Source organism: Procambarus clarkii, chromosome 24 (genome assembly GCF_040958095.1).
Source record: "Procambarus clarkii isolate CNS0578487 chromosome 24, FALCON_Pclarkii_2.0, whole genome shotgun sequence".
Lineage (NCBI taxonomy): Eukaryota > Metazoa > Arthropoda > Malacostraca > Decapoda > Cambaridae > Procambarus > Procambarus clarkii.
In genome coordinates, this window is record NC_091173.1 from 5690234 (window position 1) to 5704661 (window position 14428).

A 14428-nucleotide genomic window follows, 5' to 3' on the forward strand; every position below is an offset into this window, starting at 1 on the left:
TTCTTGAGACCTGGAACTTCAAGAACAAGAGGTCATAGATTTAAACTAACTAAACACAGATGCCGAAGAAACATAAGAAAATTCACTTTCGCAAACAGAGTGGTAGACGGTTGGAACAAGTTAGGTGAGAAGGTGGTGGAGGCCAAGACCGTCAGTAGTTTCAAAGCGTTATATGACTGAGTGTTGGGAAGACGGGACACCACGAGTGTAGCTCTCATCCTGTAACTACACTTAGGTAATTACACACACACACACACAAAAAGAATAAGGATGGGAGGAGAAGAAAATATCAAAGTGTTCAGTGAGGATCCACAAGGTCTTCTCTGAGTACAGGTATTCTATATTTTCTTCTCCGAGACTATGGGTTCCTACACTTGCACCAGAGGTGGTACCCCCTTTTAGGTTTAAAAAAAATAATAATTGTGTGTATATATGTATAACTCACTTTATTTTAAAATTTCATTACACAAAAAGGGCTACAACATTGGTTACATGCAGGATACAAGGCTACTCGTCACAGATTGTAGAGTTCCTCCAGCTCCTCTGATGGCGGGCAGGAACCATGGTAGCAGTGAGCATTTCACTGGTCACTGGAATGTATTTACAATGTCAAAAAATTAAAGCAAATTCATTCATTTTGGGAATAAATCCATTCATCCATCCATCATACCTGGAGAAGGTTTAGTAACACAGTATTAGTAACAGTATTTAGTAACAGTATCAGTAACACAATTCACTTTAATAATTTGGCTTTTCAATATTTTATTATTAGTAATGATTTTTGTGCCTAGCGACCTTAGCCAGTATGCTCGTCCAGCTCCCTAGCCTACGGCACTGTCTCACATCTGTAATACCGCCGCATTAGATGCAGGGCAATTTTTTGAAACATTTAAGAATAACCAGCTTTAAATGTAATGAAAAGAAATTTTCTGGGAAAGTCCTAGAGGCCAGTTCTACTTACCAAAAATGGCCCACTAGATACTCAGATTAGTCCCCGAAGCTTCAGCGTTCAAGCAAGCTCGGCATCTCACCCATTTAAAGTTTGAAAAGCTATCCAAGCTATCAGCCTGGATAGCTTCCTGGAGCAATCCAAGCTGATATGCTAATGTCAGACTTTTGCATCAGTCATGTGTATGGAGTTCTGTGGGCCTACCAGGGACCACCTGGCACCTTCACAGAGACTCGAGGACCAATGGCCTAGTGCTTATCCTGGTCGCTTTCGTGGCTAGTCCTTTCTTCCCCCCCCCCCCTCCAGCTGTTGCTGGGGCTCCTAACTCTTCAGCTCTCTTGATTCACTCTGATGTTCCCTTTGTCCCCTTACTTTTTCCTTTGCCTCTCCATTGTTCTGCTGCTCGTATCTTTGTGGGGAAATGATACACTGTTTGTTCCATTTATCTTCCCCCCCGAGTGTCCAGCTTTCTCTTCCTGATCTGAAACACCACCTAGACTCCTTGCCGGAGCCTGTGCTCCTGCTGGGTGATTTCAATTGTCGTCATTTCCTTTGGGGTGATGTTCTGACGAACACCCGGGGTTGCCTTCTTGAGCCGTTTATCCTTTCTTCTTCCCTGTCTCTAATGAATTCTGGTGAGCCCACGCATTTGGACTCTCGGACTCGCACCCTTTCCTGTCTTGATCTTTCTCTTTGCTCGTCTTCTCTTTACTTAGATTTCACATGGCAGGTTCTTGATGATCTCCATGGCAGTGACCATTTCCCCATCCTTGTTACCTTTCTCTCTTTTCGCCCTCCCCTTTCCTTCCCTAGGTGGCAGTTTGCGAAAGCGAACTGGAACATCTTTACCCTCAGTGCTGCTCTTTCTGACCTCTCCCTCGCTCTCTCCTCGTTTTTCATGACACTGTCTTCGACACTGCCCTCCGCTCTATTCCTCTCTCTTCGTCTCAGGGTCCACGGAAGTGCGTTCCCTGGTGGAATGCAGACTGTGCTCGGGCTGTCCGCTGTAAGCGTGCAGCCTGGAAGAGACACCGCCATCAACAGATGGCCGATTCTTTTCTTTTCTTTCGAAAGGCGAGTGCGGTGGCCCGTAGGGCCATCCGAACAGCTTAACGTGAATGTTGGGCATCTTATGTCTCCACCATTACGTCCGAAACTCCTCTGCCACAGATCTGGAAGCGTATCCGCAAGATAGCGGGTAAGTTCGTTCCCGATGTTTCACCGGTCCTTCACCTCAGTGGTACTCTTGTGGCGGACCCATTGCAGGTCGCTACCAAACTGGGTTCCCACTTTTCTTCTGTTAGCTCTGGTCTTCACCTTCCCCAATCTTTCCTTCTTCGTAAACATGTCCTTGAGTCTCGTCCTTTAGATGTCTGCACTCGTCTTCGACTTCCCTATAACGATCCCTTCTCTCTCTCTCCGAACTTCGTTCTGCCCTGGCCCTCTGCGGTTCTACGGTGGCGGGCTCCGATTGTATTCATTATGAGATGCTTTGCCATCTCCCTCTGTGCACGTCTCAGTATTTACTGAGTCTGTATAATTGGATCTGGGAGTCGTCGTCAGTCCCTGAGGACTGGCTCGATGCCGTTGTCCTCTCTGTTCGCAAACCAGGGTCTCTGCGTACTTCCCCTAAGGACTTTCACCTTATTGCCCTTACAAGTTGTGTCTGCAAACTCTTTGAACGTATGGTTAACGTTCGTCTGATGTGGTTTCTGGAACACCATCACCTCCTCTCCCCTTCTCAATTTGGTTTCCGCAAGTGCCGCAGGACAACAGATGTCCTGGTGAACTTGGAGGTCTATATTCGTACTGCTTTTGCTGCGAAGACCTCCGTTGTTGCCGTCCTTTTTGACCTGGAAAAGGCTTATGACACCACTTGGCGATATCATATTCTATCCCAGCTTCATTCTTTTCGCCTTCGTGGTCATCTCCCTCTCTTTCTCCGCAGCTTCCTCTCTCGTCGTTCCTTTCGGGTGCGGCTTGGTACTGCTCTCTCTGCCTCTTTTCAGCAATACGAAGGAGTGCCCCAGGGTAGTATTCTGAGCACTACTCTTTTTCTGGTTGCCCTCAATGGTCTTCTTTCCTCTCTTCCTTCAGGCGTCTTCTCCGCTCTCTATGTCGATGATCTTACCCTTTGCTGTCAGGGTGATGATTCGCCTCTCCTTCAACGCAGGCTTCAACTTGCGATTGATGCCGTGTCATCTTGGGCCACCGATCATGGCTTCACGTTCTCTACTACTAAGACTTGTGCCAAGACTTTTACTCGGAAACGGGTCGTTCTTCATCCCTCTGTCACTTTATGGTCATACCCATGAGTACAAAGATTCCGCGAAGCTTTAGGGGTTATTCTTTGACACTCGTTTGTCTTGGTCTCCCCATATCTCTTACCTCCGTGTTGAGTGCTTTAAGGCCCTTACCCTCCTTCGGGTATTGTCCCATACTTCTTGGGAAGCGGATAGGCGCGTACTCCTTGCTTTACATTCCTCTCTCGTCCTGTCTAAGCTCGATTATGGTTGCCCTGCTTACTCGTCTGCTTCTCCTTCCCCTCTTCGACGTCTTGATACTTTGCACCATACTGGATTGCACCTCAGTTCTGGTGCCTTTCGTTCGACTCCCGTCCTCAGCTTGTATGTTGACACCGGCTTCCTATCCCTCTTATCTATGTTGCAGTCCTTGCAACATCCTTCCTCTCGCCTCTGTCGTCCTTTAACTTTTACCCTTCCTGCGGTTCCTGTTCCTCTTCACCGCCTCCCTCTTTCTGTCCTGTTATCTCGCTTACAGGATTTTCTTTCCGTTAGTATTTCTAATATTTCTCCTCATGTAGTTTCTTCTTTGCCCCCATGGAGAGTCCCCCTTTTGCAGTTTTGTACATCCTTGACCTGCATCCCTAAAGCTTTTACCCCTCCTATGGTTCTAAAACGCCTTTTCCTTGAGCACTTTCTTCTCAGTTCCACTCCGTTTCCATCGTCACTGATGGGTCTAAGTCTGCGGACGGTGTTGGCTACTCTGTTGTTTTTCCTGATCACACTTATATGTGTTGCTTACCTCCGGAGACTAGCATCTTCACAGCGGAGCTTTATGCTATTCTCTAAGCTCTTCATCTCCTGCTCTCTCGTTGTCAATCTTCCTTTGTAGTTGTTGTTGACTCTCGTAGTGCCTTTCATGGCTCTCGGGTCCTTTAACCCTTAACATGCTCGGGGTTTAATATCCTGTCATCCCCACAGGCACATATCATTTTGAAAAAAAAAAAAATTATTTTTTCTTTCTAACCTGTTAATTTGTGTTCACTGATCACGGGAAAAATAATAAAAAAATCGCAAGTGGCATATATTGCCCACTATAGGGCGGGGAAGTCTGGCAAATTATGGGCGCTGACTCAGCGTGCGTCCCAGGCGGTCTGTTGCTCGCAAGCTGTCAGGCCGGAGTTGCCACAAAGAGATAATTACCGAATTATTTCAATGTCTCTGATTGATTTTTCATACTTTTTTTGCTGTAATATTATTCAATAGTGTGTAGTTTGATATATTTATATAATAAAATGAGTGAATCGTTGGTGTACTCAAAAATATGGTGTGCATATTGTTGATTCAATTATGTTCATCAATCAGTGAACAAATACTTTGTCGGTTATTACACTATAAGCACAGGTTATATAAGTATTTGCATGTTTTGTTCACTATAACGAACCACTAAGTAGCTATTATGAGTCAAAAAGTAATGAGGAGTGACCGCCGTGTACCAGCCAGCCACTCCCGCCCTCCCTCCAGTCATCTGACTCACCCTCATTCTCCTCTCGCAATAATGTTTTTGCTATAATTCACTGTATACAGACGTTATATATAAGTATCTACATGTTTTGTTCACCATAACTGTACATCTAAGCTTGTATGGTGAGTAAAGGCACAGAGATGTGGCTACTCACACAGTCAGCTGATCGGCGGCCGCCCTCAAGGTCAGACGCACTAATATTTCTCCTCCAACAATACTGTGTGGTGTTATTACGCTATATACACACATTATATATAAATATCTACCTGTTTTATTCATCATACTTGTACAAATAAACTGGTATGGTGCCCAAAGACCATCGTGGTAACCAGTAAACAACACCGTCGTCTGCACGGTGGCGTCTGCACGACGCCACCGCTGTCACTAAAATGGCGGCTCCAAACCTTCTCTTGCTGTTTATACCCTCTATACGGACGTTATATATAAGTAACTACATTTGTGTTCACCATAGTGAACCACTAAGCTGGTATGGTGAGTGCAGTCAATAAAAGGTGGCCACACACAGTCAGAAGACATCGCCACCACCCTCCCTCCCACAGCATTACACCTCCTTCCATGGCGCACAGCTCTAAATATCACCACAATCCTGCTATTATGCTATTATCAGAACCCTGGTCAGTTTTATCACAGTCAGGGGTCTTCTGTAATAATATCATCGCTACATAATAGCATGAACAAGTATAATTTGGCATTTTTAGGCGATGCTGTGGTCACAAGCTGAACAGCAGTGCTGTTAGCTCATGCTGCGTGCGTCAGGCTTGGTTGCTCACTCAATACTGAGGCCAATAACACCCGGGAGTTTGGCCCACGATTTTTTTTAAAAAATGGCGTCTGTTTACAAGAGCCCTGATGAAGGTGTGGTGAACCCCGTGTATCCGCGGGCTGTTTAAATCTTGCGTAGTACTCCAACACATCATATGACGTGATGCGCAGTTTACTGGAACAACGTCCAGCACGTCATATGACGTGATGCGCACTTTAAGGGTTAATCTGGTTCATCCAGTGGTTGTCGTGATCCAGCATTGGCTGTTCTTGTTCACAGTAAATTTAAGTCGGTTGAGTTTTGTTGGGTTCCCAGCCATATTGGTGTCAATTTAAATGAGTGTGCGGATGCTGCCGCCAGGGAGGCTGTCCACTCTTGTCCCATCTCTTGTAAATGTATTCCTTATTCCGACTTTTACCCGGTTATCCATTCCTCCATCCTTACCCGTTGGCAGGCTTATTGGTCGTCTGTTACTGGTAACAAACTGCATTCTCTTAAAAGTTGTCTGTCCTCGTGGCCGTCCCCCTACCACCGTAACCGGCAATGGGAAACGGCTCTGGCGAGGTTGCGTATTGGCCATACTCGCTTAACTCATGGTCACTTAATGGAGCACAGCCCTGCTCCTTATTGTCCTAATTGCATTGTCCCTCTTACAGTTGTGCATATCCTTGTTGAATGTCCTGATTTCCGGGATGAGCGTGTGTCTTGTTTTCCGACCGTCCCTCACGGTCACTTGTCTCTCAATAGTATTCTTGGCGATTCGGATAATTTTGATATCATTCACCTTATGCGTTTCTGTTCGCGTATTGGCATCCTTGGTGATATTTAGTGCCCTCTGATTATCCCGCACATTTGATGGTGCTACATAGCCTTCTCGGTTTGGTGCCTTCTATTGATAATTACTTACAGTACTTGTGTGGTGCCCCTATCTTAGGAAGCACATCAACAAACTGGAAAAGGTGCAAAGACATGCTACTAAGTGGCTCCCAGAACTGAAGGGCAAGAGCAACGAGGAGAGGTTAGAGGCATTAAATATGCCAAAACTAGAAAACAAGAAAAAGTGGTGATATGATCACTATGTACAAAATAGAAACAGGAATTGATAAAATTAATAGGGAAGATTTCCTGAGACCTGGAACTTTAAGAACAAGAGGTCATAGATTTAAACTAACTAAACACAGATGCCGAAGAAATACTGTATAAGAAAATTCACTTTCACAAACAGAGTGGTAGACTGTTGGGACAAGTTAGGTGAGAAGGTGGTGGAGGCCAAGACCGTCAGTAGTTTCAAAGCGTTATATGACAAAGAGTGCTGGGAAGACGGGACACCACGAGCGTAGCTCTCATCCTGTAACTATACTTAGGTAATTCCTTTAGGTAATTACATACACACACACCAATCTACACCCGCTCCTGACACACACCCACACCCGCTCCCGACGGGTGGAATAATGGACAAGATAGAGCTATTTCCCCCACCCCCCGTTACAGTGTGGAAAAAGGCTAACATAGTTCCAATCTACAAAAATGGCAGTAGGGAAGACCCCCTCAATTATAGACCTGTATCATTGACAAGTGTAATAGTGAAAATATTGGAAAAAATAATCAAAACTGAATTAGTAGAACACCTGGAGAGAAATTATATAATATCAGGCTGACAGTATGGTTTTCGATATGAAAGATCCTGTGTATCGAATTTACTCAGTTTCTATGATCAAGCCAGAGAGATTCTACAGGAAAGAGATGGTTGGGTTGACTGTATCTATCTGGACCTAAAAAAGGCTTTTGACAGAGTTCCACATAAGAGGTTGTTCTGGAAACTGGATAATATTGGAGGGGTGACAGGTAAGTTTCTAACATGGATGAAAAATTTTCTGACTGACAGAAAAATGAGGGCGGTAATCAGAGGCAATGTATTGATCTGGAGAAATGTCACAAGTGGAGTACCACAGGGTTTAGTTCTTGCACCAGTGATGTTTATTGTCTACATAAATGATCTACCAGTTGGTATACAGATTATATGAACATGTTTGCTCATGATGCTAAGATAATAGGAAGGATAAGAAACTTAGATGATTGTCATGCCCTTCAAGATGACCTGGACAAAATAAGTATATGGAGCACCACTTGGCAAATGGAATTTAATGTTAATAAATGCCATGTTATGGAATGTGGAATAGGATGAACATAGGCAACTCCGGCCTGACAGCTTGCGAGCAACAGACTGCCAGGGACGCATGCTGAGTCAGCGCCTATAATTTGCCAGACTTTCCCGCCCTATAGCGGGCAATATTTGCCACTTACGATTTTTTTTATTATTTTTCCCGTGATCAGTGAACACAAATTAACAGGTTAGGAAGAAAAATATATATTTTTTTTTTTTTCAAAATTACATGCGCCTGTGGGGAAGAAAGGATATTATACCCTACCATGTTAACCCTCAAACCGCTAGGGGCCCAAATGGAATTCACACCCACAGGCGCAACAACAACAAAAAATCCAAAAAACCAGCGTTGAATGTAATGAAACGCCATTTTCTGGGTGAGACCCGGAGGCTCCCCGGAGCTATCCCAGGCTGATATGCTAATGTCAGACTTTGGCATCAGTCATGTGTATGGAGTTCTAGGGCCTACCGGGGACCACGAGCCAGAACCTGGCCCCCTCAGAGAGGCAAGGGGAGCAATGGCCTATAGAAACCCCCGTGTGGTTGGAAGCATTCTATGTCTGCCATCGACCGGGTCAAGCATCCAGAAAGGTAAGCATTCCAAAACAAACCCCTATTCTGGTGAAAATTGCTACCTAAAACCGAACTAGTGGATAGAACTCTTCAACAGAAAACAAGGAAACTAGTATGACGTCATACGTCACCGTGCCGCTGTCTGTGCAGCTCCCCCCTCCCCGGGAGGGGGAAGGGGGAGCCCCAGACCTCCCACGCCGGCTATCCACATATCAGTTCTGAGGCTGGATGTCAAAACACGTGAAAAACGCCGACCGGAGGGAGGGAAGGTTGCCGGGGAGCCTCCGGGTCTCACCCAGAAAATGGCGTTTCATTACATTCAACGCTGGTTTTCTGGGGGGAGCCTCGTCGGCTCCCCGGAGCTAACTACCCACAGAGGAAGGTCAAAGGGACAGAACCGGGAGGCGGACACCACGCACCCCCCAAGGAGGCGAGACAACCGGCAGCAAACGCCAACTCAAGGCGCCACAGCCCCGAAAATCTCGGGAACAACACGACAACCACGAGCAGCAAGGCCCCTGCACGAACACCAAAAATCCATGCCCGAAAGACCGCAACGCCGCGTCGCCCAGATGGCAGCGAGAGCAGCGAAGCCACGAACGCCACAGGCATGAGGGAAGAACACAGGCAGCGTAGCCGCAAAAACACGGCTGACCACCCGGGACATTATCACCCACGAACCGGATCAACGCAAAACGCGCTCCGGACCCAAACGCTGCGGCACGCAAACAACAGCGGAGGGCCGCCACTGAACACAAAAACGACACACCCCCGGCCCGACCAACGAAGAACCAAAAAACCCTGGACCCCTCCAGAATGCAGCAGCCCCACCCCGCTCCAGAAAAGACGGAGACTGCTGCCACCAAACAACCAAAACGCTAAAACCGAAGGAGCAAGGAAACTCCGACTCGACCCCAAGAGGCAAAGGCCCAAAGGAAAGAGCCGACGAAAAAACACACCGGAACCGAAGGGGCACTACCAACCGAGGAGAAGACAGAGCACGCTGACCAGAGACCAGGATGGTGCAAGCGGCGCATGAACAGGCCGGAGGTGAAACGACGCACAAGACAGCTGACTAACGGTGCAGAAGCAACACCAAGACCGAAAGCAAGCTGAAGTGGCTCCGCCAGCGCCGCACGAAAAGAGGCGACAGTATGTGGCAAGACGACGGCCCCCAACCCCCACCAGAAAACCAAGCTAACAAGAGTAACCACCTAAGAAGGGACAGGAAAAGGAAGGACCGCCAAAATACCCCATACTGCCGCCAAGAGAAGCACGCAGGTGGGACACCTACCACGAAGCCACCCGACCACCAACCGGGGGCGAGACCGCGAGGCAGAACATAAGCAGCCCCGACAAGGCCCCTCCGAGCCCAGGAAAAAGGCGGAGCCGCGGGAAGATCTCGGGTGCGACCACCGAAACCCAGGCGGCACAAGGAGATGGAACGTCTGCCGAACAGAAAAACTCCCCAAAGCATGCAAGCCCGCCAGGAGTTCAGAAACGACGGGTCCGACGCGAGACATCGCAAGACCCCCAAAAAAACCAACCGGCAAGGCAAGCTAAGAAACCAAAGAAGGCGGAAGGGTCGCCGCCAGAACAGCACCCGAACCAAGGGGTACGAACAACTGCAATAGACCGAGACAAAGAAGCACATCACAGGACACAGGCTGACCAACGCCTAAGAACACACGCAGAACATCCCTGCTGCAGAGGAGGCAGGAAGAAAGAGCAGAAGCACAAAAACACCAGGAGAACAACCAGGGGTGGACAATCAGGCAGGGACAGAAAAACCCCCACGCAATCCCCAGGCACAAAACGGCAGCAAAATGCCACTCCACAACCGGACACAGGAACAAGGACACGCCACCGTGAAACATGGTACCAATGCACACATGCAGCAACAGCAACAGACACCACTGCAACATGCAACATGTAAATAGCATCTCCCTTCTGCAAAGGCAGAGAACGGAGCAGGCAGACCCCAGACAGGGCCAACGGAGACACGACAAAAACCCTGCAGGCCCAGAAACCTGCACCAGGCGATCGACGGCGGAGAAACCCCGCTCGATACCTGCTGGATGAGGTACTGGGAGCTCTTTTACACCTGAAGCCCGGCCCAAGGCCAGGCTAGACCGGCCAGAGGGTAGCCCACCAGGCAGCTGCTAGGAGCAGTCCACCGGCCCACATACCCCCACAACCAGGACGGGCCGGAACTGCCATACGAAAACAGGCTAGTGCGCCCTGGAAGTCCACGGACGAACCAGCAAGAAGGCTTATGCTCGCAAGTAGGTCGTGTAACAAGCACAGACCTCTGATGGTAATACAGTGTTCCCCAAATGTGCCAATAGCACCACTGCACTCCACTGGTACTGTCCCGCAAGTTCTACCAGATAGGCGGGACCCAAGAGCCAGAGCTCAAATCCTGCAAGCACAGCCAGGAGCCTCACCAGGTGAGTACAGAACCAACCCTACAACCCCCACACTTCACAACATTAAAAAAGGAGGGTCCCCTGAATGACTCCAGCATGGGTTGGACATGCACATGAGGGGGACAGGAAGGGTTGAAAAAGGGACAGTCACTGGTGTGCGAACGGTCTCAGTCGTACAAAAATATACCTAAATAAAGACAGGTATATAAACAACACCGCATCCAGCGCTAGCCAAAAGACGCCAGACCGCAGAAACTCACCTGGCGAATGGTGGCACGAACTTGACACGACTCAACCGTGCCCAGAAGAACCTGGGAGCACCGCCAGGTGAAGACGCCAGAGCCGGACCCTGCCGGATCCACAGGAGAACAGGGAGAGGCGAAGGAGGCGGTCCACACCCATGACACAGGGAAAACCGCGGTGTCCTTCTTGAGGTTATCTTGAGATGATTTCGGGGCTTTAGTGTCCCCGCGGCCCGGTCCTCGACCAGGCCTCCACCCCCAGGAAGCAGCCCGTGACAGCTGGCTAACACCCAGGTACCTATTTTACTGCTAGGTAACAGGGACATAGGGTGAAAGAAACTCTGCCCAATGTTCCTCGCCGGCGCCTGGGATCGAACCCAGGACCACAGGATCACAAGTCCAGCGTGCTGTCCGCTCGGCCGACCGGTCCTCCCCACAACTGGGAACCAGGACACCCCCGGCGCGAAGGGGCACATACCGCAGCCAGGGAGAAGAACGAGAGGCGAAGCACTGTAGCAAAAAAGGGCGCAAAACACCAGCACTGAAACACCGGTGTTTCACCTAAGGAAAGGAGGTGTTCTTGGCAGGTTAGAGATAATTGAGGACATGCAAAAGAAGTATGAAGAAAAAGTGCTTAAATTAGAAGAGGACAATGGAACTCTTTGGAGTGAGCTTTGCACTCTAAAAGGGAGTATGCTGCAACAAGGTAAGATTATTACTGCATTAACAGACAAGGTAACAAATCAGGAGGAGCAAATCAAGGAACTAGTGAAAGAAAATGAGGCATGGAAAGTGAAGTGTGGTGACTTTGAAGAAATAAACAAGAAGATAGACTCATATGGTGAACAACTCCAAGCAAGCCTAAGGGCTAACATAGAGTTAGGTAAGGATCTCCAACTGGAAACTTCACTGTCAACTCACATAGAGGAGGTGAATAAAGAACTAGAAAAGTATAAAGAAGAAATAAAAGCGACATATGCTGAAGTTGTAAAAGAGAAAGAGACTATCAAAGAAGTGTGTTCGGAAGTCAAAACCAGAAATGACCAACAAGAAGCAGAAATTAGGCAAGCAATTAGGAAAGAACTGGTTACCAACAGTAAACTGGTACAAAACACTGCAGATAGAACTAAGTCCATAATCATTTTTGGATGTTTAGAGAAGGAAATTTCATCTAGGGTGGACCGAGCGGCAGAAGAGATGAAAATCATAGAGAAAATAGTAGGTTTAGGAGAAGGCTCAAAGGAAAATGCCAGTGATTTTAGAAGAATAGGAAAATATGAGAAAGAAAAGAACCGCCCCTTAAGGGTGACGTTTAATGGTGTGAAAAACATGATGGAAGTGCTAAGAAATGCCAGGAAACTGCAGAGTGATGAGGTTGGCAAATTTTGGTCAATAAGACAAGACCTCTCCAAGGAAGACAGAGAAAAGCTGAAAATGAACTTAATTGAGGCAAAACGTCTAAATGGGGATAGAAATGAAGAAGACAGAAATTCTTTTTTTTACAAAGTGACAGGGACTGGAAAGCTTGTGAAATGGTACATAAAAACAAAGCAACAAGATCAGTAGTGGAAGGGGGAGTAAAGAGCAAAGGAAAAGGGAACATGTTCCTGAAAATTGTATATACCAACATAGATGGAGTGAGGTCAAAAACTTTGGAGTTGCAAGATATAATCCAGCTTAGGGTCCCAGATATTGTTGCATTATCAGAGACGAAACTTGAAGGAAATATAATAAATGAAGTCATATTCCCAAGAGGCTACTCAGTTTGGAGACGTGACAGGAAAACTAGGAAGGGAGGAGGAGTGGCTGTACTGGTGAAAAAACACCTGAAGGTAAAAGAGTTAATATTTGAAAACCCTCGAGATATTGACATAATGGCATTGCAGGTCTGGAATCAGGATGATAACCTGATAATTGTAAATACCTACAGCCCACCAGCAAGCAACACGTGGACAAAGGAAGAACTGGATGACAAACGAGAGGGCCTCATAATGGTCATGAGAGATATTATTGTACAAGCAGATAAAGATAAATCACGACTGTTGATACTGGGGGACTTCAACTTTAGAGCAATAGACTGGGAGGCCTATGAAGCAAGAACGGAGGACTTTTGGACATGCAGATTTGTGAACCTCATTCTGGAGACATTCTTGTATCAACACATAAAGCAAGCCACAAGAATGAGGGAAGGAGATGTACCGTCAGTACTGGATCTAGTATTCACCAGGAAAGAAGAAGAGATTTTTGACATCCAGTACCTTCCTCCCTTGGGAAAGAGTGATCACGTCCTGTTAGACATTAAATATGCTTTAAGATATCATCTAGAAGAATATGGGGACATTGAAACAGTTGATAAACTCGATTTAAAGAGAGGCAACTATGGGGAACTTCAAAATTTTTTTAATGAGTGTAATTGGACAGAACTGTTGGTAGGCAGGGAAGTAAATGAAATGTATGCCAAATTTTTAAAACTATACGAGGAAGGCACACAAACATTCATACCAAAACAGAGACGCAGGACCAGAAAACAGGATTGGTTCGACAGAAATTGTGAGAGGGCAAGAGACCAAAAGACACAAAAATGGAATCAGTATAGGAAGAGGCCAAACCCCCAAACATACCAGCGATACAAAGATGTGAGAAACAACTATACAGCAGTAAGGAGAGAGGCAGAAAGAAATTTTGAAAAAGGGATAGCAGATAAATGTAAAACAGAACCGGGCCTATTCTACAAATTCATAAACAACAAATTGCAGGTAAAGGATAATATCCAGAGGTTGAAAATGGGAAACAGATTCACGGAAAATGAAAAGGAAATGTGTGAAACATTAAATGAAAAGTTCCAAAGTGTGTTTGTACAAAATGAAATCTTCAGAGAACCAGACACAATAAGAATTCCAGAGAACAACATAGAGCGGATAGAGGTGTCTAGAGATGAAGTGGAAAATATGCTAAAGGAGCTCGGGAGGAACAAAGCAGCTGGCCCAGATGGCGTTTCACCATGGGTTCTGAGAGAATGTGCATCTGAGCTCAGCATTCCACTTCACATGATCTTTCAGGCATCCCTGGGTACAGGAATCGTAGCAGACGTGTGGAAACAGGCTAACATAGTTCCAATCTACAAAAGTGGCAGCAGGGAAGACCCCCTCAATTATAGACCTGTATCATTGACAAGTGTAATAGTGAAAGTATTGGAAAAGCTAATCAAAACTAAATGGGTAGAACACCTGGAGAGAAATGATATAATATCAGACAGACAGTATGGTTTTCGATCAGGAAGATCCTGTGTATCGAATTTACTCAGTTTCTATGATCGGGCCACAGAGATATTACAGGAAAGAGATGGCTGGGTTGACTGCATCTATCTGGACCTAAAAAAGGCTTTCGACAGAGTTCCACATAAGAGGTTGTTCTGGAAACTGGAAAATATTGGAGGGGTGACAGGTAAGCTTCTATCATGGATGAAAAATTTTCTGACTGATAGAAAAATGAGGGCAGTAATCAGAGGCAATGTATCGG

The 14428-nt window shown here is 46.6% G+C and overlaps 1 protein-coding gene across 2 annotated transcripts in view; it reads right to left on the bottom strand.

Moving 5' to 3' along the window:
• Positions 1-420: 420 nt before the first annotated feature.
• The window catches only part of LOC138368165 (uncharacterized), a 101464-nt gene continuing 87456 nt past the window's right edge, over positions 421-14428 (bottom strand). For both annotated transcript variants that reach the window (XM_069330519.1, XM_069330518.1), the window contains one exon: positions 421-590. In XM_069330519.1, the coding sequence (XP_069186620.1) occupies positions 581-590 (10 nt within the window). In that variant the 3' untranslated portion in view covers positions 421-580. The remainder of the gene's footprint in view (positions 591-14428) is intronic.